The sequence below is a fragment of the Biomphalaria glabrata genome, chromosome 5 (assembly GCF_947242115.1).
Source record: "Biomphalaria glabrata chromosome 5, xgBioGlab47.1, whole genome shotgun sequence".
Taxonomy (NCBI): domain Eukaryota; kingdom Metazoa; phylum Mollusca; class Gastropoda; family Planorbidae; genus Biomphalaria; species Biomphalaria glabrata.
The window spans coordinates 17,048,894-17,069,815 of record NC_074715.1 but is presented as its reverse complement, the minus strand read 5'-3'; the positions used below and the strand labels follow the sequence as shown (position 1 = coordinate 17,069,815).

Below are 20,922 nucleotides of genomic sequence, written 5' to 3'. Positions count from 1 at the left end.
AAGTTTCAAATACTTTTAGTTGTTCTTTTTTAATATTACAATTAGATTTAGATCTAGGAATAATGAGAATATTTTATATATTAGATCTAGATCTATTCATGAAGTGGCCGATGATTTATGTCCGTAGATCTAAAGTCTAGATCTAGACTAGAGACCGGACTGGATCTGCACCTAGACCTAGTCAAACTTTAGTGAAATTTAAGACATTTTAAGATAGATTGAAGCATATTAATGATAATATTGACTTCTTTATGCATTAAGTATTCTATTTCTTCAATCTTTAAATGCTTTTAACTTAACTGAACAAAAAAAAAACGATTTTTATCTATTTTTTTTTCCTTCACTGTTACTTGCATTAAAAGGGTAACCAAGTCACTAAAAAATTTTTTTTTCAAATCTAATGGTTCATTTTTAACAAAATTATATATATTTATAAAGGAAAATGAATGGGCTATCCAATTACATCAAAACTTTTGTTATAGCTCTAAAAATGTTTCTCACAGAGGTCAGCAAACAAGCTTTTTTGTTTATAAAGAAAATCAATCATATTAATTAGGTCAGGGTCAAGGTCAACTGATCAAATTCAGGTGTTCAATATATGATCTATAGTGTTCGCTGTCCAATTACCTTTCAGAATATATATAAAACATGGATATCAACCTTCTTTTTATGGCATTTTAAGACCATTTTCTAACATGCATAAAAAATGCTAAAACTCCCTGAACGCCACAGAAAGTTTCTTAAGACGCTTCGTGGGTTAAGAGACAGATATTGATATTCTTAAATTATGTTTGATTTCAATGGTTTTTAAAATGCAGTCGATTAACGTTTCAACTGAATTTGACCCCTATCAAAATTCTATGCTTTACGCTATAACCTAGAGATTTTTCATCACTTGATGTTTCGTACTACAGCTATAATGACTACAGAGCATAACAAGTTCTTAAATGTTCCTAGATTTCATGCACTAACTGCGATATTAAACGTAGGCCTAACCATTTGAAATGTTACACTGCAAATACTTTCTTAAAAGCCAATACAGGCCCAGCCTAATGTCTAAAGTCACTTCGCCGCGCTTAGAATTTTTGTATTCGCTTTGTTTCAGAGCACCTCCAGTTTCTTCTTTCATCTCTACCTGCCCAGCACCCCACCCTACCCGGGAGCGTATTATCTCCCGTTAAAGACCAGTGGTTTAGCGTCATTGGTAATAACTCATGGTACGCAACTTTTTGGTACCAGCATTTTCCCACTAATAGTTCAGACCAGACCTATTTAAACTAAAAAAAAAAAAGAAAATACTAAATTTTTTTTTTTAAATTGCAAGGTCTACATTTTCATTGCTCTATTCATTTTCTTACCAGTTAAGACACCAGGCTTGTCACGTGATATATTAGTGCACAAAGACAACTAAGACAAGAGCTCTATTCAAATGAATAAATAAATAAATTAAATGAATCCCAATAACCAGCAGTATACTTCAATATTTATACTTTTTTTTTTTAATGCCGTGATCAGGGCAGACTTCTGCTTCAATTACACACACACCATGACATGTTCTTCATCTTTCTTGATCCCTCCTCTCTTGTCCTTCTCTATTGTAGAATCACCTTTCAGTGATTTCCTCGATCCACTCAGTTGAAGAGACAGATCATTTCTAAATTACCCACACTTTCTTTATTCCCTCTCTTCCACTTTGACTAATTCTAATTTCTAAAAACAGGAAACCAGAAGGATTTGTGGCAGTTACACATCATAAGAGAATGCTGACAGAAAAAGATTTTTGCTTGCCTGAACATTTACTTTACTGAATTGATTTTTTGTTTGGTTGCAAGCTACCCGTTGGCTAGCACTTCAGCTGGAGTTTAGAAAACGTGGACATTGGTCCTTTTTCAAAACAAACTCAAAAGTTGTGTACCATATTTTTGCGCATATAACCTGCGAGGGTCATACAAGTTTTTTTTTTTAAGAAATGGTAGCTATACAAGAAATCAGAGCCAGGGTTACTGTAGCGATCGGAGCTCATGACGACCTGCTTACTATTGTGAAAAAACGAAAGCTTAAAACCTTTGGCCACATTACAAGATCTACGGGGCTCGCAAAGACCTTTCTTCAGGGAACAGTGCCAGGGAAAAGAAGAAGAGGCAGACAGAAAAAGCGATGGGAGGACAACATTAAAGAATGGACAGGCCTGCCATTGAGAGAGGTTCTGAACAAGGCAAAAAAAAGGGAGGAATGGAGAAAGACGGTTGACAAATCTTGCCTGGTGCCCCAACGGTCCAACAGACTAAGGGATAGGTAAAGGTAAAGGTAAAAGGTAAGCTATACAAAGGTGCAAGGTATACATATTATATTTTACTCAAAAACGTAGCATAAATTAAAGGAAACTATATCATACCGGATGGTCTTTATACCTCCTATAGTTTGCAAAAAGACGGTATACAAAGGGTCTACATTTAAAACTAAGGAGAACAAATTCAAGAAACATATTTTCATATACACTGAGTCTATCAATTGTATACAATTATTTACAAAAAAAAAAAAAAACTCCACAAAAAGTCAGACATTATGGCTGTTCAGTTTATTAATATAGTGGCAGAAAGCCTTGATGTGTAGCAACAGTGCAGCTACTGTTTTTGAAGTGGGTGACAAGCAGCCACTTACAATGACACATTGGTAGACAAGCTAATAAAACAAAGGATGGCCTGGAACCCATGATTGATATAAAGCTATTTCACTTTGTAACATTGGAGCAGAGGGGAAGAAGAAAGTGTGACCCTATAAACCAACAACTTGCAACTGATGATGAAGTCAATGATTTAAACCTTACCCCAAGCCCTGACATTATTTCTATATTTATTTACAACTAAAACATGAGTGGGTTGGAGAGACATTGAGATTTAGAACTGTCTGGGACCAGTCATACAAAGAACTACTAGTCTACAGAGAGAGAGAGACTGCAGCATAAGGGGAGAATGCTATTCTGGTAAGTGCACAATTATTTTGTAAGTGCCTTGACAAATAAATGCAACAAAATGGAAGCTTCAGTGAAACAGCCCTATTTAAATAGAAGTAAAAATAGAATTTTTAAAAATGTTCATTTAATCAGAAAGAAAAAATCCATTTTAAGGAGAAGGGAAAACAAAATTACTATCAAAATATCAATAAATGAAAAAGGGGGGGGGGAGAGAAATGTTTTGAAGTTGTTCCCCTTTCTACATTCTAGCCCAAACCTCCTGCATGACAACAGTGGGTTGGATATGAACCTGGGACCATAAAGACAACCAAACGACCAGTCTGGTGAACATTTAGTGAACTACTTACCTTTGTTAGTTAAAAAAACCAATTTCAATAAAAGACTCTTCAGACATCACCACCAGGTATTCCAGCCAGTGATGACTTCAAGTCATGAGTATTGTGAAGCAAAATGTTTAGTGCAAGGGATTACAATGTCATTAGGAAAGGGGGAGACAAAAAAAACTGCAACATTGGTGTTGGCCACTGATATAATTAAGCAATCTTATAACATCATTAAGACGTATGTCCAATCGTACATAAGATACAAGTAGAAATAATATTTCAATAAGTAACTTACTCGTTACAAAGACATGAAATAAGAAACAAAACAATGTTTAAGAACTAACATAACAATACATGAAACCAAAGAAATCAGAACTACAAAAAAGAGTCAATGCATACAGCTTTAGAAAAGAAAAAATAAAAGAGATATATTCATAGATACTTAGTACTGTTTATTGATGTAGAAGAATTGGTTATTGTTATTGTACAAGTAATTGTAAAAAGAACTTGTACAACACATAAAGACTAATTAGTGATTTGCCCTATATTAATGATTTACTATTGCTATTTGCATTTTACACGTAACAATTGAGAACAGACCTGAACCTATTGTCTAATGGCTCTGTAAAGAAGCTTGCTGTGTTCATATTCTCAGACTTTGGCTACTGCATGTCTGTGTTAGCCAAGATGCCTAACAATAATTCAGAATAGGTCAGACCAGATAGTCCTCAAGAAAAAACAGAGATAATTTCTGTGACAGCTCTTACACATATTGTGGCTTCCATATGAGAGCAAATATTGAATATAATTGAAAAGTCGTTTTATATATTTGTTAATTTTAGAACAAACTTATTCCAGACATGAAAATGTATACTATATGGATTCTGTTTTATTTATTTTATGTTGTAAAATACTCTTAAGCTTACAGCAATGTTAAAATGTAATTATGCCATGCTACATAGGAGACACAAGATTAATTTCAAATAAAGTGTAATAAGTGTTTATACATGAGAACAAAAATAAATGACTATAAATAGAAAGTTGCATGTAAAAAGTCTATAATATTCAAAAAAAAAAAAGTCATCCATTAAAACATTATGCGCAAACAATATATAAGACCTAATACGCATTAGAACAATGGTTCCCACATGTAGAGGTATTTCTCCTCTTGAAAAAAAAATTTAAAAAAAGGGGTGGTGGTGATAGATACCTAGTGAAAGCACTAAAAATGTTATTGCAGTTGAAACAGAACAATCTGATACCACAGATTTAAAAACCTTCCAACACAATACAGAGCTCATTATTAAGAGAAAAACTATAGAAATTTCTACAGTCTACAAACTGAAAAATCTCATAAATATCCTATCAGGTTGAGAACCACTACTCCATGAGACTAGCCTCATCATAAACATTTTCTTTCAAGTCTATCTGACTTGTTTGTTATAAGTCACAAGTAAAACAAAAAAAGCTTCAACTAATCTTAATATCTCTTAAGGGTAACAAAAAATACAACCTCACCGAAAATAATACAATATATATTTTAAAAAAGGTGTTAAGTAGTTCTGATGAATACAAAATCATTAAACAAATTGTAAGCTGCTCACTTATTAAAAAAGAAAAGGCACATTTTTTTTACTGCAGCTGACTATAACACTAGTGCAGCAGACTATAAAACATGACAAATAGGGAAATTACATTATTGAAGAAAATTCTAACACAGACCTAGATATTCAATCTTTTTTTTAAATTAAAATGATGAGAAAAAAAAAAAAAGATTTAAGGACTGCCTTGTCTTTTGAACAATTTAGGTTGTGAAGAGTAACAAACACTCTTTTATTGTCAATAAACATAATACTTCAATTAGCATAAAATTAAGAAAAGGTACACATGAATTTTGACACACCCACTAAATCCATGTGAATGAGGTCTCTACTCAAGCAGATAAATGATTAGTTTGAGCAATTAAATAGTACTAGTTGTCAATGAGTTTTTACAATACATAAGCATATGCCACTAAATGTATGGTGTAGATATATTTATATATAATTTAAATCACTGTGTAGTGTGTGTAGAATGAATACATTTATAATTGATGTAAACATTGAACAAAACTAGAAAAATACTAGAACTGGATTACAGTCATTGAAGTATTGCAATTGTTTCATTTATTTATTTATTACTATTATTATTATTATTCATAAGCTTCTTAAGTCAATGAAAAGATGATAGAATTCAGACCATATTTCAATAAGTACTTGTGTTTAGACACAATAATAATGATACAGGCAGGAAATAAAATAAGACTAAGATAAAGAGAACATATAACTATTATGTCATAAGTAAAAAGACCCAAAGGCTGAATGAGAGTTCAGCCAGAGAGAATCACATTAACGTTTCTTCTTGCGGCGGCCTTTCTGTTTAGAACCAGTTGTACCAGGATGGCTGTGATTCCAGCTGTTGTCATCTGGTGGTGTGTGCGACTGACCCCAAGATGAACTCTGACCTTCACTTGCTGCAGCAGATTTATTGATTAGGTGGTTGATAAAATCTTCTAGACTTGGTTCTCTGGAAAAAAAGTGGCTGTTTAATTTTCCCAATATTCAAAATATGTGTAATAAAAACTTCATTGTCTTCAGGGACCAAAATAGTTTCCTCTCAAGGTCATATGTTGAAGATCAGTTCTTCCATTCATTTTTTATCAGTTTTTTGTGATTAATTCCCCTTATCTGTTAACAAAATACAGCAGAGAGTATTGAAGGCGTTACCAGAATTTTGGACAATGAACTTTGGCTGATTAGTCAACTGTTCATTGGTCTGCCATACATTATTCTCCAAAGGGAAGCGTGGTCGAGAGGCCAAGTGCGCTAAACTTGGCTTGGCTACCTAGAAGGGGGCTCGAGGTTCAACACCCGACTCGGGCAGAGTTATGTTTACTGAGCGCCTAGAGGCAGCACGGAAAACCAACTCCTAGATACCCCCTCCCCCCCACTGGTCCACAAATGAGATTGGACCAAAAGCGCTCTGAGCATGCTATAAGCATGAAAGTAGCGCTATATAAAAGCTATAATAAAAAAAAAATTTGTTTCTTAAAATCATAAATGTACGAAGAGAATCACTTACCCTGCTTGGCGTTTATTTCTTTTGTTTCCTTCTGTAGCTATTCTATAAGTAACATTGTGGTAGTTAGCTTTCATGTGTTTAAAATACTCCTTCTGGAAACAAAAAAATAAACAGTTAACTCATAAAAAAGCAAAGTTTTGTGATACAAGTAAATACTTTGTTATAATTATTTCTACAACTAGTAAAGCCAAAAAAAAAAAAAAAACCTCACTGGCGACTCATTCAACCCTAATTATCCATTCAGGAACTTAGTGATACTTTTTTTTTAAACAAATTTTCCTTTAATCATAACCTTAGAGTAATTAAACCTTTTTAAAGTGCATTACTTCTTGAAACTGCTCTCATTGGTCAATTCTCTCATTTCAAAACTAGTTATCCACCAGTCTACCAAATTTGTACTAAAAGTAAGAAAACTTACATGACAAGCCATCCATTGTGTTATATCAAAAACATGATTCTCCATCAGAGCATAATAGTGCCAGCGAAACCCAAGCATTGTGGTCTCTGCCCAAACATCCCCCTATAAAACAAAAACATAACATGTTCTATGTTAAACTTTTTTTTAAAAATCATTTACTGTACCAATACAATTCAAACATGATAAAGCTTATTACTAGTATAATTAGCCTTAAAATTAAATTAATTGATTTTTTTTTACATTTAGATTAGCTAATTCCATATTTGGTCTTCTGTTTTTGAAAACTACCATTTAATTATAGAGATTATAGTTGTTTATCAAAATTAAACTTTATAGATACAAATGTAACAAGTAACATTTAACAAAAAAGTTGTTTTTAGCGGCCCCCGAAAGAGGAAAAGACGCTATTAGTTTTGTGTGGCCTGTCTGTCTGTCCCGTTTAGATCTTAGAAACTAGAAGAGAAAATGAAAATCGAACATCATGATATTTTAGATCATTCAAATTCTGATGCAATGGCTACATTTTTCTTTTCTGAAAGTGAACCATCATATTTTTTAAATTATATATGCAAGCAGATTTTTCAAAAAATTACACCACTTTTAAATGAAAAACTTTAGGGGAGGTTAACTTTTTTAAAAGGACATGAAATTCTTCATTAATAACTCAAGCTTCATTCATAGATTTGCACATTGGTACAAAAAATTTGCATCTAAGGTCACAATGGTAAAAGTGTCAATGGATCATTATAAAATATATTTTCCATTTATTAACTAACTCATTGAATAGAATACTGATTCAAATGTTGTTTTTAAAAAAGAATTTTGATACAAACTTTGTTTAGTTATAAGTTTAAAAAATAACGAACTACTTTTATAGCACGCACTTTTGACATATCCTCATTATAGGGGCCTACACTTGACAGTCTAAATAAGACTAAATAGAGCCCAGATCTAGATATATTTATAATATATATATATATTATAAATGTATTGATAATTTGAACAAAATTTTAATTATTAAGGCAATAACTTATCTTCTGACAGCTTAGGGGTGCAGATTTATTTATTATGTAAACAATAGGATAGGATCACATTAAGAAATGAATTGGATACGAACAGCATAGTACTCCATTACCCACTAACAAAAGACCTACTATTCATGATCCTAACATTGGCCTAGGTCTAGTAATTCTAAGATTAATCATGTAAATTCACAAGAGTTCTAGTCTAGATATAAATGATTCTATATCAAGATTCTATATCTAGATCTAGACTTAGATTAACTTAGATATAGACATAGACTTAGATCTATTTCTAGATCTAGACTTAGATTTAGAATCTAGTTCTAGACCTAGAATTATATCTTGGATCTAGATTTAGATCTAAAACTAGGTCTGGATCAAGCTAGATCTATGTCTAGTTTGTATGATAAATGACAATGGAGATATTAATTTTTATTTGCGAGGGGAAAGTCCTAAGTAGTTTGTACACAATTGTAGCTTACAGTAGGTCAAGAATTTATTTTTTTTGTGTGTTGTCAATAATCTAATTTTGTTAGAATAAATCTTTTTTAGTTTCTCTTTATTACATGTAACATGTTATTAATTTTAAATGTATAGATAACTTTAATAATCATTATTTAAAAAAATATAAGTATACGCTAAATGAATATATGGAGATGCAGTGGCTGAGGGGTAAAGCACTTGGAACCGGAAGTCCTGTGTTGAAATCCTGGTGAAGACTCTGGGTGGAATACTTCAGGGGCAGATTTTGTAACCTTGTTTTTTTTTTAAATCAAGTCCTCCTTTATGAAGCTGATAGTGGTCTATAATTTCTCTTTCTATTTATTTCTTTTAATGCTTCACTATTGCAAGAAGTCTTTCCAGTGAGCTTTGCACAATCAAGTTCTTCTATTAACAGTTCAGCTCATGATTTTTATAGAAGACTGCATGCACAATGTTCATAACTCTTAAGTTAATACAAAGAAACATTTGAGTTAAATGCAATAACTCCTGCTGAAGGCATGTTTAAAATAAAAGTATTTGGTTTACACCAAATAAAATTTTAAGATAACATTTTAAAAAAATTATAACGCTCAAACTAGACTGTTCAATACGTGGCCAATATGAAAGTTATTTTTTTCCCAAAGATATAGATAAGCTGTCAAATTTCTAGGAAAATTGTTAGAGCCATTTTTGAACTACGCATCCATCCAGTTAATGAGCCCAGGAAGAGTTTGCAATTGTAGAAAAAAAAAATAACTGTATACAAATAGTAAATAAACATAAGGATATGGAGATATAGACAAATAGAAAGTTGTGTTGTTTTTTTAAATTTATATGTATTTTTACAATTTTAGTTTGGTGCATGGTGCAAATTTATCAAGTCTGGTCCTAGAGACCTTTAATCTTATTTGTGAAAGTTTTTTGTTTTTTTCAAGTAATTACAGTAATCCATGAACCTGTACTTAATATCTTAACCAACATTTGTAATACATGATATCAATATATAATTAATAAACTAATAATAATCCCACCAGAAACTACTGACTACAGGGCTATTAAATAAACAGGTCAAAGTTCACCTCTTTTGCAGCATGAAACACATTGCAGCGTTGACAAAACCTTGCACTGTAGAAAGGTCTCTCCACTGGAAAGCGCTGATGCTTGCCATGGCAGTTATCGCAGGGCATGATATTTGCAGCCTGTCAGCAATAAATAACACCATTATACCTATCTAGCCTGAACACTGAACACTAGCTCTAAGTAATAGGATAACCATTCACAGGTTGTTGGCTTTTATTCATTTGTCTTCTTATTATAAGATATAGCAAGATCAAGCAAAGATGAAATGATGGATAGAGTCAAATAATTTCCATTCAAGTATAATTTAAAAAGTTCCAGATAGATAAAGTTGAACAATATCCACTCAAATACTGATAAAGTTAAAATATTTCCAGATAAATTGACAAATGAAGTTGAAATTTTCTCCATAAAAGTATAGATAAATAGTAATTTCATAAATTTAATAAACTTACTGTTACGGAAAAAAACAGGCCCAGAAAATCTTACTGATAGAATTAAAACAGTTGCAGATAAACTTAAAAAAGTAGTGAGGACAGTTGCATATTTAAGTATGGATATAGTTATAACAAATGATATACCAGCTATATGAAGACCCATCCATAGTGACGGAAATAAAAAGAACAGATTATGCTGGGCAGATCACCTCAAAAAATATTTGAAACAGAGGAACAAAGATTGTTTACCAACAAAAATCAAAAGGCAGGCACCCAAAAGGCAGACCACAGTGGCTTGATGATGTAGAAGAGAATCTACAACAGCTTAAGAGTCTGGGCAAGGAGACGAAAAGCCTTAGATAGATCTGAATGGAATGATATGTTGAAGCAGGTCAGGGCTCCAAGGGCTCTAGTGGCAGTGGGATGGATGCAGTTAGAACAGATCTGGATTTATTCATTATTTCAGTGAGAACACTTCTGGATCAAATAATAATTAGGATCCAATATATATATATATGGCTCCTTTTGTCTCGAAAGGCAATGGATGCGCCCAAAAGAGTCACTGGCTTTGGCTTAATCTTGAGACGGGGCAGAATCTGGTGTGGCTAATCAAGCCAATTCTAGAACGGCAGACTTTGCCACAATTCATACATCTGTATGCCTCTGATTTAGGGCTAGCGGACAGGGCAGCTTTCTTTTTTTCCCTCTTGATTAAGGCAGCTTCAATTCTTTTGTTCTCAGCAAGGGTTGTCCCAGCACACACAGTCTGTCTCCAATAGGATCCAATAGTTAATAATTATTAATCATGACAGACATAATCATTTTATTTTAAAACAGTGAACATTTGCACTCATTGGAGAAGCAGTTAGCCAGCAAGAAGGGAAGCATGGTGAAATACCAGACTTCATTTTCTCAGAAGATGATTTCTAGTCCCCAACCGTTGTTAAGAGTAAGTAAAAGCAGACGCTGATATGCATATCAAAAATACTTATGCACTTAAAAGAAACAAACAAACAAGGAACAAAAAACTCTGCCTTGCAGAGCTTTAAAGGTCTTAAAAAGAAAACTAGTTAAGCTAAGATATATAGATATCAAAATTATGTGGGTTTTTTTAGCAAAGCAGTTTTTTTTTATACATATTAGAAATATAATAAATTATTGGTATAGTTATTTGAATACCTCCTGAATCTTGGTCTGTAGTTTAGATAGCATCTCAGCAAACTCTCTCTGGTAACAAATAAGGGAACAGTTTAATTAAAACAGTATTCACTAAAAATTGAGAACTATATATATATATATATATATGTATGTATATATATATATATATATATATATATATATAAAATTTGTTTTTTGTATTTTTTAACATTCACTCACCATTGCTTCTGCTTCATTGGCTTCTTGTGTGTGACTGTCATAAGTTTTCCTTTTAGACTGTGAATCGATAAATAATTATCACCAAATGAGACATTATTTATACTAAGTAACACTTGAAGACACAAACAGGACTTGAAAATATATTGTTTAAAAAATTATATATGTATAACATTATATGTATCTTCTTTTTAATCCTTTTGACTCCCAGTGGAGCATAGGACCATGCAACAGAACTTTGCCATCACTCTGTTCTCGGCTTTCCCCATGGTTGGGTTCGTGTCCATCCTGCCATCTTTGCTTCTTGGTCTACTGATCTACTCCATATTTTGTTTGGTCTCCCAAGCCTTTCTCTTCCCCAGTGGGTTCCAGTCTAGAGCCAGTCCTGCAAATGTCTGTAGTTCTTCCCACTGTGTGCCCAATTCAGCCCTGTTGGCATTGTTTGATTTCTTGTTCTAATGGTGTTTGCTTTTCCATAGGTTGAGATTTTGCTTGGTCATATGACACTAATTGAGATAAACATTTGTTGATGTATGCTTGGAGCTTGTCTGTTTTCACATTTGTGCTAAAGATTCAGATTTTATAGTGTAGGGACAATGTTTCAACCGCCAGATCGGCCATAGGGTTTCAAAGGCATGTCTTTGTTTATGATGCTTCCAAGGTAGCTTCCATCGGTTTCAACTAGGTTTTCTCCTTGGAGTTGTACTGTAATGGTGTTTCTTTCAAAAAAAAAAGTAAAAAGTAACCCCCCCAGACCTTATGATCAATAATAGAACATCATTGGGTTACTATTATGTTTTGTATAAAATCTTAAAACTTCAATTAGTTGTTTGTCCTATTCAGTGACAACATGACAACAATTTAAAGAAACATTTAAACATCTTAAACAAGATTAATTTATAAGATGGAAATGTATTCTAAAAAGAAATGTATAATATAGAGGCTAACTCTTATGTCTTGTTTAAAACCTATGTTGTAAGAAGTATTCCAGTACTATGTAGACAATCACATACTTACTGAATCCCCTATCATTTCAAATGCATGGCCTAAAATTTTGAAAGCTTCCTCAGCACCTGGCTCTTGGTTCTGTGGAAACATTTCAAATGAATAATTGCATTGCCAGTATTTTTAACTTAGAATAAATCTATTTGGTTAAATAACAGAATGGAAGGCATGAAATCGCTTCAGCAATAAACACAGATAGAAGCTGTAATATGGCATCTTGATATTTAAAAAAACAACAACTGTAAAACTAAATTCCCTTGAGAACTAGAAGTCAAGGCATGCTGCATTGCTTCTGTGACAAACAGTTGAAAATAAGTGTGACCAACTGTTTTTACTGGGCCTAGATGAGGCAAAAGAGCTAGGTGAGAGTCCAGTACAAAACCCAATGTCAGCACCAGGACTCGAGCCTTAAAGTTATCAGAAGTATAATGTTGAACCACACAACCATTCCATTGACTGGCACATATGTTTCTAAATTAATTAATTCTCCATGGGTAAATTAAAAATTTTACAAAAAAAAAAAAAAAAAAAAATGTGAAAAACGCATGTTCTTTAAAAGCCTGACTATTTTAACAATTCTTTTAAGTAGATCGATTTAATTTTTTGAACCAATAATTTTTTTTAAAGTAAACATTAGTTACATGATAATACAAAATGGGAAGTAACTAATCACAAGGAAATTTCATAAATATATGATATTAGAAGCAAAGAAAAGACAAGAAAACTATCCTCAGATGCCCTACTTTATCTGGATGTACTAGCACAGCTTGTTTTCTGTAGTATTTTTTGATCTCTTCATCTGTTGAGTCTGCACGCAGACCCAATATACTGAAAAATCAACAGTCAACACCAATTGTAAATCACAATATCAATGCTACAGTTTAAGTTCAACTAGCCAATCCAATAAATTCCACTGAATGTAATTCCCTAGAGGTTGATAATTACAAGGTGTGACAGTTACTGGGCTTGAGCTAGTTTTAGTTTAGATTGTAATTTTTATGTTTGCTGAATGAAAGCCATAACTGTCAAAAAGGTTTGTATCAATTAACTTAAAATACTTTAATTGTAGTATAATAACCTATGTAAAACATTTTTTTAATGATTTAAAAAACAAATGTGTAAGTATTATAACATTGTACTGTTCAGCATCAAATCATTATGCAACTAGACAGAAAAAAAAATTACCTACCTGTAAGGATCTTTGCCTTTGCAAGCTAATAATCTTTTCATTGCTTCTTCACCTGCAAATATACAAAACCCTTACTGTTGAACTGTTATCAATCAAATGAAAAATGAAGGAGCCAGTCATTGTTTCTGACGAGGTTTATTATTTAATGAATACCAAAATGTTTACTATCAAACACAAAATGAATGTTAGCTAAGGTAATAGCGCAAGATACAAAAACATTGTGAAAAGAAAAACTGCAAGAAAGACATAGACTACACACAACAATGACAGATTGTTATTCTCAGGGGGTTTCAGAGTGTAAAACACATGGGATGGAATGGTGACACTCCAAAAATTCTTCTCCCACATATTGAAATTATGGGATAAGTAAGATAAATTTCAATCACACTCATCAATAGCATTACAAATATGTGTGCGGGTATAAAATATAAAAATAAAAATCAATGATGTGCACATACAACTATAGAATGTGCTAAAATATATAAAATATAACACTTTTAGAGTATAAATCATTATGATGATATTTTAATAGAGATAAACATTGTGTTTAAAGTATAAAGCTAGAGCTAAATGATGTCCTAGGGCATTAAATTCTAAAAGGGATGTTCAATTTTCTCAAAGACTATTAATAAAATGACCTAGTAAAATAAAAAAGAATATACATTTTTAAAGATCCAAGACTTTTCTAAATTTCTCAACATATTTGCAGCAGATGACACATTTTTCAGTCATGTGGTTATTTTTTTTTTTTAAACAATCTAAACACAAAAATTTTGGGATCCATTTCAGTTGTTTCCCCACTCAAGCAGTACATGTCACAATTTTTAAAGTTCTTTCTATGCAGCAGTTGTTTTTTTCCAGCGTTTGTTTCCCCACTCAAGCAGTACATGTCACAATTTTTAAAGTTCTTTCTATGCAGCAGTTGTTTTTTTCCAGCGTTTGTTTCAAGAAATCCTTGCACCAGTTCACATAACCTTTCTTTTGCTTGTCTGTTAGTAACAATGGTGCCGAATGAGATGATGTCTTGCTGAATTGGAGAATAGTAGAGGGGATTTGCAACTCTATTTTTCAGATTATCATTTTCTAAGAATTCACAAGCTTTGTTGACATTGTCAGGTTATATGGACATCCTAAGGCCTTGGTTCACAGTGATCATTAACACAGCTGAAATGACCATTGATGAATCACAAAAAACAGTTTGTGACAGTTGTTTACAATTGAGAATCTTCCCCACAGTCAACAGCACATAGGTGATGCAACAAATCTGTGGAAACCTGTTGAAGGATGTTGCAATCAATTCAAAATGGTCTGCAACCCTGAAAGCTGTAAAGAGAATGAAGTCTAGTGGACATGTAACATCCCTCAGATGTGCTAGAGTATAATGATATAAATGAGATGAATGAAGTCCTAGTGTTGGGCTAATCTAATCTGACTTCACTTCTATATTACTAATTACTTCACATTAGCCACAGAACATTACAAGTTAACAATGTACTTAATAACAACTTTCACTGATATAAAATGACACCTTTATTTATCACTGGGAAATCCATCCAGTCTTCATAAACGTCGCTACTTCTAACTAACAGCCAAAATAAACTACTTCTATACTATCGCCATGTTGCTCCCTTGTTCATCTAAGTCTGCTAGTCATTAGTCTGTCTTACTATGTCACTACTTTACGTCGCTCAAAAAAATATATTTGTCTAACAAAACCAATATGCTCTCTAAACTAGTACATAACACTAGAATAAAAAGATAAAGCTAGAGTATAAAAAATATCTATTTAAAAGATCAGGGATGTGCCACTAGAGTATAAAACTAGAAAAGCGGTAAATGTAATACATAAAGATTTTTATTACCTGTTGATGGTAATGTAATATTTTCTTCCAGTCCAACACGGCGACGTAAAGAGTCTCTAGGACTCCAAGAACTGCCCTTGGTGTCAGGGGAATCTTTTGAAAACTTCAGTTTCAGCCAATGCAAGACAGCAGACATTACAATTAAAGCTAAATTAAAGCCTCCTACAGCACTGTGATAAAAAAAAATTAAAAACATATAACTAGAGATCAATGAGCAATTAAAATTAACTTAAGTTTTGTTTTTAATTGCCTACCATAAAATTCAATGAATTCAGATGATTTTCTATAAAGTTTTTTCAAGATTCATTTCGAAAACAAAAGCTGCTCATAAAGCGCAACGAAATAAAGATAATATCATTTAAAGTATTCATTTTTAATTATATAACATTAAGAAGATCAGCCTTTTTTTTTTTCTTTTTATTTTCTAACTCTAATTTTACTGACAGAAACTATGCAATCTAAATAAATAATAATAATGATCCATGAAGAAAAGCTATCCAATTGTGCATTACAAATAACAATTATTATGAAATTAACTATGTAAATATTTTTCTTCTTATTGATGGAAGGGAAAAGAGGTATAAATCTATAATTTGATTAAAATTCAAAGTCTAAGTTAATGTCTTATCAACAGGTACTTACAGATAAAATATCAATCTGAAGAAAAGTAACAGCCAATGAATCAAGTGTGTTAACAGCAGTTTTCCGTAATGTGAGATAGTTTCCCGAAAAAGAATGAAAATCTCCTCTGTATAGCATTAAAAATAAAAATATAAACTTTATAAACTAGTTACATTTGTAAAAGACTTGGTTGCAAAAATATAAATAATATTAAAAAAAAAAATTGTATTAATATAATTCTTTATAATCATCAAAATTGAAGAATAAGAGATAACATTAAATTTGTATCAGTTACAAGAAAATGAATTGAATGACTGAATAACAAGAAGTAATATTTAATAACAAGAATATTTTAGAAGCTTGGAAAAAATCTAATTTAAAAAAAAAAAAAAATTTTTAATTCCATTCCACTGTGAAAGTCCATGGGATAATTGTTTGGCTACTGCATCTTAAGATTCTAGGTTTAAATCATGAGGTAGATACTGATGATTTGAACATGACCTTGCAGGAGCTGCATTCTGGCATACATAAATTGTAGGGTACAGATAAACGTGAAGTATCCATCAAGCATTGAGCTCTTGTAATTTTACTTACTCTTCCCCTGAAAAAAATATAAATTTACTTAAAAAGTACAAACCTATTTTATCTCTAGCAAAAAGTTGCACTAAAAATCTGGGGTTTCCCTGATGATGCTGAGTGTCATCTCTTTTACTGTCATTTTCCATGTGTCCATTATCTGCACTCTTGTGTCTTCTGTAAACTCCACTGGCCTTAATACAAAGTTTGTAAAACACAATGCAGTTGGAAATATTCTAAGGGATTAACTATAAAATTTTATATTAATAAACAAAAAAAGTTAAATAAAATAAACAATTTACCCTTCCTCCGGGTCGTTTCACAGAACGATTTTCTTTCACCCTTAGAGTATCTTCATTTTTATTCATGCTGCTTTGTCCATTCTCAGCTGAAATTTGATTGGTCAGTTTATTGGCATCTCGAAGGTCATTGTTAATGTAGTCATGCTGACGGGCACTGGAAGAGAGTTTAGATGAAGCATTGCTGGCTGTGGGCTTATCGTTATTCAATACTGTTTCACTTTGTATTTTACCTCGATCATGCACATTGGTCTCTTTTAGCTTGGCTTGTGGCTGTAATTTAGATTTGTTATTGGCTTTTGTCTGAAAGATTCTCCTAGGATCAAAGAAAACATGCTCAGTTGGAGATGGAGCTTTGAAAACCTTCTCAGATTTTTGCTCCTGATGAAGTAGATTGGAATCAGCAAAAGATAGCTTAGAATTCAAGTCATCAGGTGCACTAGATGAGCCTTCAGCACTACTGCCACTACCGGTTCGACTCCGTGTCGATTGGGCTAAATTTTCTGAGCTGCCACTTTGGCTGCCTGGAGAGATTGTGTGTTCACTGAAATGATCTAAACCATATCGAGACATTGTAGGTGGTTTAGACTGTTCAGTATCAGTGCCCTGATTAGATTTAGGCCAGTACTTGGAGCCAGAAGATGTCCTTTTTACAGGAGGCCGTGAGGGCATTGTATCTTTCTTAACTTGTTTGAATGCTTGAAATTTACTGGCAGTCTCTGCAGATGTAATATTTTCAGGTTTATTTAATTTTGGTGTTTTGGCAATGTCTGAGTAAGATGGCTTCTGAGTGTCAGAGACAACAGGTTCCATCACTGGTTCAGAGCACTTTAGACTAGAATCAAAAGAGTGCCATTTCTTCTTAGCAGATGTCAGAACATTTTCATCTCCAGTTTTTAAGGATAAACCATCGGAGTTATTAGTATACTGATCACTAACATGAAGGCCTAAGTCTACTTTGATGTTGGATGTATTCAAATAATTGAAAGAGTCACTAAGTGATGGTTTAGGTGAAAGACTTTGGGGATTTTCAGGCATGTTCCTGTTAAGATTTATAAGTGGTAGGCCTATGAGAGGGTCAAAGAGAGAGTTGCGAGTCAAAGATTCCAGTCCAAAAGTGTTTTCTTCTGGCTTAGTGTTGTAAGTAAATCCTATTGAGGAAATATTTTCATTTGGCTTGCTATTTAAAAAAATACTGCTACCAGTACTATGTGGAAGCACTCTTGACCTTTCAGAATGATTACTTTGGTTAGAAGTGGAAGATTGTGTATGACTTAAAGCACCTAGAGGTTCATACTGGTAACTGGAAGGAATGGTATTTTGCCCTAGAATTGTGTAACCATGGGGGCTAATCCCATCTCTGAGAGCTGGTCTTCTTTCAGCTGCATCAACTGAAATGTATTTTTGGGACTCCAGACCTTGGTGTGAAAGCATCTGATTAGAGTGCACTTCACTGAGCCTAGACTGTTCTGTTAAATCTAAATAGGTAGGAACATTAGCAGCACCTGGAGATGGCGTAAGAGGTTCAAAATCTGGCAAATCCATAGGATTCCAGGTGTACAAATTACCAAATGGGACATCTGTGGTTTGTGCGGATATTCCACTAAAGGGTGTCCACATGCTACTGTCATTACTCATCTCATTCCTGTGTCCAGACATTGATGCTAGCTGTCTGGAAATTTTTCCTAGGGCATCTTCTTTACTATCCATTAGAATTTTTTACCTGTTTAAATATAAAATGAATTTAGACTATAAATAGATAGTGGTTATTAATATAAGTTCTTTTTTTAAATATATATATCCTTGTGATTGAACCATTTCATTAATTAAACACATGAAATAAAAATGGTAAACATCCTCTGTTTGGGACCCCTCAACTCAAGAAAACATTAAGAAACTGGAACAGACACAAAATAGAGCAGTGAGATTCATAACAAATGAATATTCACATTTGACTAGAGTAACACCATTAGTAAAATCACTAAATTTAGAAAGCCTTCAGGACAGAAGACTCAAAAGTAAAGTAGCAATTATTTATACATAAAACACTGAACCATAATCTTCAAATAGAAAAACAAAATTTAATAAAATACTCAGAAAGACACAAAGATAAATGCACATTCCTCATCCCATACGCTAGGACAAATGTGTACAAATACTCCTTCTTCCCTAGTGCTATTAGAGCATGGAATGGGTTGCCTGAGCTAGCCAGGAAAACTAGTGACTTGGCAGAATTTAAGTCATTGACTGAATGCATGACGCGTAGGACAGCTAATTTATCATTCACTTTGTGGTCTACTGGTAAAAAACTGTCTCTAGTATCTAGTTACTCTAGATCTGTTTAAAAGATACTGGGAATTTTTGTATTAATAATACTATTATAATTATAAGATTGTATCCTTATAGTCTAATAGTAATAGACCCCTTCTAGTCTAGATTAGATTCTAGATCTACTTCTAGAAGGTCTAGAGTCTAGATTTATCTAGAGATGATAGATCTTCTATCTGAATTTGTCAGTTCTATAATGCTTATTTAGACTAGTTAATTTACACTTTTTACAGTCTAGACGACTCCATAGATCTTTTCTAGATTCTAAATCTAGATAAAATCATACTTAACTCTAACTCTAGACTAGACACTCTAGATTTAGATACAATCTATAAAATAGTGTATATTATTATAATAGATATAATATAGGCTTATATAGATAGTAAGTTAGTAACACTGTCACTGTGACTTAGAAATAGACTTATTTAGACTTAGTCAGTTATTAGTAATTAGATCTAGTTACTACTTTACTCTAGTGTCTCTAGTTAGTCTAGTACTACTTTAGTTATTAGACTTACTATAGTATAAAACTATTTTCTATGACTATAATTATAATAATAAAAAGTGACTATAATAATAATACTTATAGTTACTTATACTACATCAGTAGATCTACATAGAGTACTAGAGTCTATAATCTAATCTAGAGTCTACATTATTATTAATATTAGTATTTCTAGATCTACAGATCTAGATTAGTTACAATCTAGTAAAAAGGAGACTTTCACTTTGTCACTGTGACTGACTCTGTCTGACTGATGAGTGTCACTGTCTGAGTCTGGGACTCTGACTCACTCACTCTCTGACTCTTTTAGTTTTAGACTTTATTTTAATCTTATTCTTAGTTAAGTCTTCTTATTTATCTAGATCTAGTAACAGTGGCAGTCTCACTTGGTCTAGATTTAGACTAGATCTAGACTTTAGAGGTCTAGTTTAGTCAAATAAAAAGGAAAGTAAAAATATATCATCTAGAATCTAGGCTAGATGTAAAACTGTAACTAGATTTTAGCAACCTCACAAACCCCCCTCTGTTTTTCTCGGTAGCACTGCAACTCATAAGTACCGTCTCGCGTTGCCAACTCGACATTTTGGACTGGTATTGCATTGGAGGCAGTTTGGTGATGGTGAGGGGGGGGGGATGATCTTTTTTTTTTTTTTCCCGTGTGATTGTCAAAAGAGTTGAGCAGAAGGCTCTTCGAACTCTAGGTGTGTAAGCCTGCTTGAACAATCCGTTCTGTCTGGAAGAGGTCCAAGTCAATGTCTATGAAAAACATTGCTATTTCCGGTGTATCTGGCACTCAGGGTGCATGGACTAGAATACATGACCGAAGACCGAGCACACTGGGTTTTACCAAGCTAACCGTGCAGGACTCCATCTGAAATTGTCTTGTAGTGTTGTGCGTCGCACTTGGAACACTAAGGCCAGCAAAAGCAAACAAAAGCTCCCTTTCACCAGTCTGAATTGGACAGCGAGTTCCTCCTTCCCGCTGTCCTGTTCGACCGGGGGGGAGGGGATGGGGGGAGACGCGGGGTTAAACTTAGAGTTTGTTTTGCGTTCACTTCCAGTGGACACGGGCACACCGGAATCGAGGACTAGAAACGCGCCCGAAGGCCGCACCACTGGGATCCCCGCCGTATTCGTATACTGTACCAGGCTAACCGTGCGGGACACGCCATTTATGTAACGGCCCCTTGAGGGACGGCGCCTGGACGTTGACAGATCGCTGCGGGAGCTTTTTTTTTTTTTTACATTCCCGCACAGTGCAATGGAGATGCTCTCGCAGCCCCTTAGGCACTCCCGCGGGAGCCTTAAA

The 20,922-nt window shown here is 33.3% G+C and overlaps 1 protein-coding gene across 3 annotated transcripts; it reads right to left on the bottom strand.

Moving 5' to 3' along the window:
• Positions 1 to 2,556: 2,556 nt before the first annotated feature.
• LOC106064337 (dnaJ homolog dnj-5-like) lies at positions 2,557 to 20,191 on the bottom strand. 3 transcript variants are annotated; one of them, XM_056029581.1, is made up of 14 exons: positions 20,122 to 20,191; positions 16,784 to 18,503; positions 16,543 to 16,675; positions 15,927 to 16,032; positions 15,285 to 15,454; positions 13,423 to 13,474; positions 12,977 to 13,061; positions 12,246 to 12,314; positions 11,232 to 11,288; positions 11,034 to 11,081; positions 9,420 to 9,539; positions 6,836 to 6,937; positions 6,418 to 6,509; positions 2,557 to 5,862 (listed from the first exon to the last, which is right to left on the bottom strand). In XM_056029581.1, exons 2-14 carry the CDS (start codon positions 18,488 to 18,490, stop codon positions 5,685 to 5,687), a joined length of 2,919 nt encoding a protein of 972 aa, XP_055885556.1. In that variant the 5' UTR covers positions 18,491 to 18,503; positions 20,122 to 20,191; the 3' UTR covers positions 2,557 to 5,684. The 3 variants fall into 3 exon arrangements, with proteins under 3 accessions (XP_055885556.1, XP_055885555.1, XP_055885554.1); XM_056029580.1 differs by having other exon boundaries at positions 20,000 to 20,135; XM_056029579.1 differs by lacking the exon at positions 20,122 to 20,191 and adding an exon at positions 19,837 to 19,949.
• Positions 20,192 to 20,922: the final 731 nt, after the last annotated feature.

Excerpts from the sequence above, each read along its gene's own strand:
- LOC106064337 (XM_056029581.1), bottom strand. The coding sequence starts at position 18,490 with ATGGATAGTAAAGAAGATGCCCTAGGAAAAATTTCCAGACAGCTAGCA. Across the intron at positions 12,315-12,976 it reads TGCTAGTACATCCAGATAAA|AACCAAGAGCCAGGTGCTGA; the intron begins GTAGGGCATCTG and ends ATGTTTCCACAG. Across the intron at positions 9,540-11,033 it reads TACAGACCAAGATTCAGGAG|GCTGCAAATATCATGCCCTG; the intron begins GTATTCAAATAA and ends TATTGCTGACAG.